At 34.5% G+C, this 2,553-nt stretch overlaps 1 protein-coding gene across 1 annotated transcript in view; it reads left to right on the top strand.

Annotated features, from left to right (window-relative positions):
• Positions 1–211: 211 nt before the first annotated feature.
• LOAG_18707 (hypothetical protein) overlaps positions 212–2,553 on the top strand; it is a gene marked incomplete at its 5' end in the record, with an annotated part of 13,667 nt that continues 11,325 nt past the window's right edge. The window contains 6 exons of the mRNA XM_020451370.1: positions 212–229; positions 506–643; positions 777–901; positions 1,110–1,278; positions 1,435–1,633; positions 2,141–2,311. Of these exons, the coding sequence (XP_020304850.1) occupies positions 212–229; positions 506–643; positions 777–901; positions 1,110–1,278; positions 1,435–1,633; positions 2,141–2,311 (820 nt within the window). The remainder of the gene's footprint in view (positions 230–505; positions 644–776; positions 902–1,109; positions 1,279–1,434; positions 1,634–2,140; positions 2,312–2,553) is intronic.

Raw genomic sequence — 2,553 nt, 5'->3', positions numbered from 1 at the left:
GCCAGCGTGCGCTTACTCTCGGTGAGCTAGCGGATATTTTGAGGGGTCGGGTGTGAGGTCGCGACCTTGACTTTGACCTATTTTGTGCTTGGAGTCTGCGATCTTTTCTCCCGATCTGTCATCGTGTTGTACTAGTTTGGCAACTTTATTTTATTCAATTTCATTACTGCTTATCTCTTTGCATCCTTTCAGATAACTCCCGCTTCGAAGAATGTCCACAAAATCTACGGTGAGTTAAACACCTAACGGCCCTACATGTATTTATCATTTCAGCAAAATATGCTACTAGAATTGTTATAAATGAGATGATTCATGCAAAGTAAGGAGTAGACCCATACATAACTGAAAGAGTTGTTTCTGTTCGTTCTTGATCGCTAATTTGAACTTTCATATTACTATAAATAAATTACCTCAAAGCATATCATTAAATGATGATTCAGCGGAAAAACTCGTCAAATAATGTAAGTTTTGTTTGGAAAATTAGAAAAAAGTTTGAGTAATTTAGCGTGGTCGTGGGGATGGCGATAGAAATAACGAAAGGAATGAAATGGATGTGGAGGGTGCTTTAGCGTTAGATCTGGCAGAATTGGAGGCAATGTTGGCAATCGATAGCGAGCAAGTACGATATGACGAACAAGTCAAGGTTATTTTTCTCTCAGTAAATAGATTTATTTATCTTATTTCTCAACTCAGTAAGCAAATTAAAGATCGTTCTTGAGGAAAAATGACACATTCACATCATATTTTTTGAAGTGCTTTGAAAAATTTGTATTCAGGGAAGAGATTTTCAAAGGGACGAATGCTCTACAGCTTGTTCTTCTGCTGATGCGCGCGGTAGTCAGTTTGTGATAGAGTTTAATTCAAGAAAGAGAAAACGGTCGATTTCACAAGATGAAATGAAGTATGGAGTAGTACCAGATTGCATATTAAAATTTTTACGGGGATAATTTATACTTCTTTACAGTCGTTAAAGTTAAATCATGGAAATAGAAAGTTAAAAGGGTAAGGTTCATGTTCTCATGTCTTTTATGTAGCTTATTTATCACTGTGTTTGGTTTACAGTTTTATTTGGTACATTTGAATTTATAAATTTTATTCATTTATTCTAGAAAACGGCGAAGACGAAGCGATGCTAAAGGTCGAGTTTCTAAGAAGACAGAATTACCGCTATCCATAACAGATGATGGTAATCTAGAAGGTAGTGATTCAGTTAGCGATGGCAATGCATCTTCTGCATCGAAAGATAGATCTGATAATACGCGACCTCAGAATTCAGTGGTAAATTTTTTTCTTTTTTTAAATATCTGTTTGCGAATAGAAGAGAGAAATATGAAAAAGAAAGGAAGAATAGAAGCTTTTTATAACTATTGAAGATTATCTGAGAAGGACAGTATTCAGTTACATGTTTTTTCTTTTCTTTTTCTTTTTTTTCAGGAATCGAGACTTTTAATGGCATTAACAACTCCTGCACCCAAAATTGATGACAACTCCAGTGTTTTTACCAAACCTTCACCACCAGATGATGTGAAACGCAGAAATCCTCGTGTTTACTCCTACAGTCCGATTTCACGAACTCGTTTGACTGTTCCTAAACGTCAGTTTTCCCCGGAACCTGTTCGGAAAACTGCTAAAAGTTCGTGTTTTAATTTTATTAATAATCGAGTTCTGACGAGAAAACATTTCTGGCTCTATTGATTTGACAGACTTTCAGCAAATTTCAATATTTCAGTGGAACAAGTATTTCTTTATTCTTTTCCTTTTACAATCTAGCAACAGCCATCACTTTTAGTGATTAATGAATATACTGGTAAACGGTTCATTGACTGTAGTAGTTCTGTTTAGTTGTAGCAGTTCAGATAAATGCTTGTGTGTTTGATTTTGACGGGTTCTAGAACGTGAAGTTAAGGGTCTTTTTTTTCTTTATCCATTTATGGAGCGAAACTGGTATCACAAACGGTCTAGTTAAGAGTAACTTTGGGATAGTTATGGAACTATTAATTAGAAGATTTGTGACCTCCAACTATTAACGCTCAGTGTAAGAGCATATGTTACTTGTAGTTTTGATTGTAGTTTTGGTATCCAGGTTGTGGTTATAATACATTCAGTTATGGTGAAATCTCATTTATACCTTTATATTTAGTATTGATTGGTCCAAGAAGGATAACCGAAACAGTTCATTTGTCAGATTTGACGAAGATTTTGTGCAAGGTGAAAGTCGGGGAATTTTCACTGCCATCTGGCTTTACATTAAAATATAGGAAACGTTTTATGGATGAATCGAAGTCGGAAACAATTTCTGTGAATTTGCAAGGTTAGGTCTCAGTTTTAGACTTGAGAGAAAACTCATTCTTTTTTTACATTTTGAATAGCTCTAAGCACTTTGAGGATGAAAACTTTTTGTAAATTAAAAGTAAAAGCGTAAATTAAAAGTCATGTCAGATAGATGTATATTTGTATTCCATAACATCATAAAGATTTTGAATAACAGTTTTACTTGGTTTTGCTACGCATTTTTCATCCTGTCCTAACCATCTTTTCTTTTTTTTTTTTTTT

Source organism: Loa loa (genome assembly GCF_000183805.2).
Source record: "Loa loa unplaced genomic scaffold supercont3.458, whole genome shotgun sequence".
Lineage (NCBI taxonomy): Eukaryota > Metazoa > Nematoda > Chromadorea > Rhabditida > Onchocercidae > Loa > Loa loa.
This window is presented reverse-complemented; position numbering and strand designations above follow the sequence as displayed.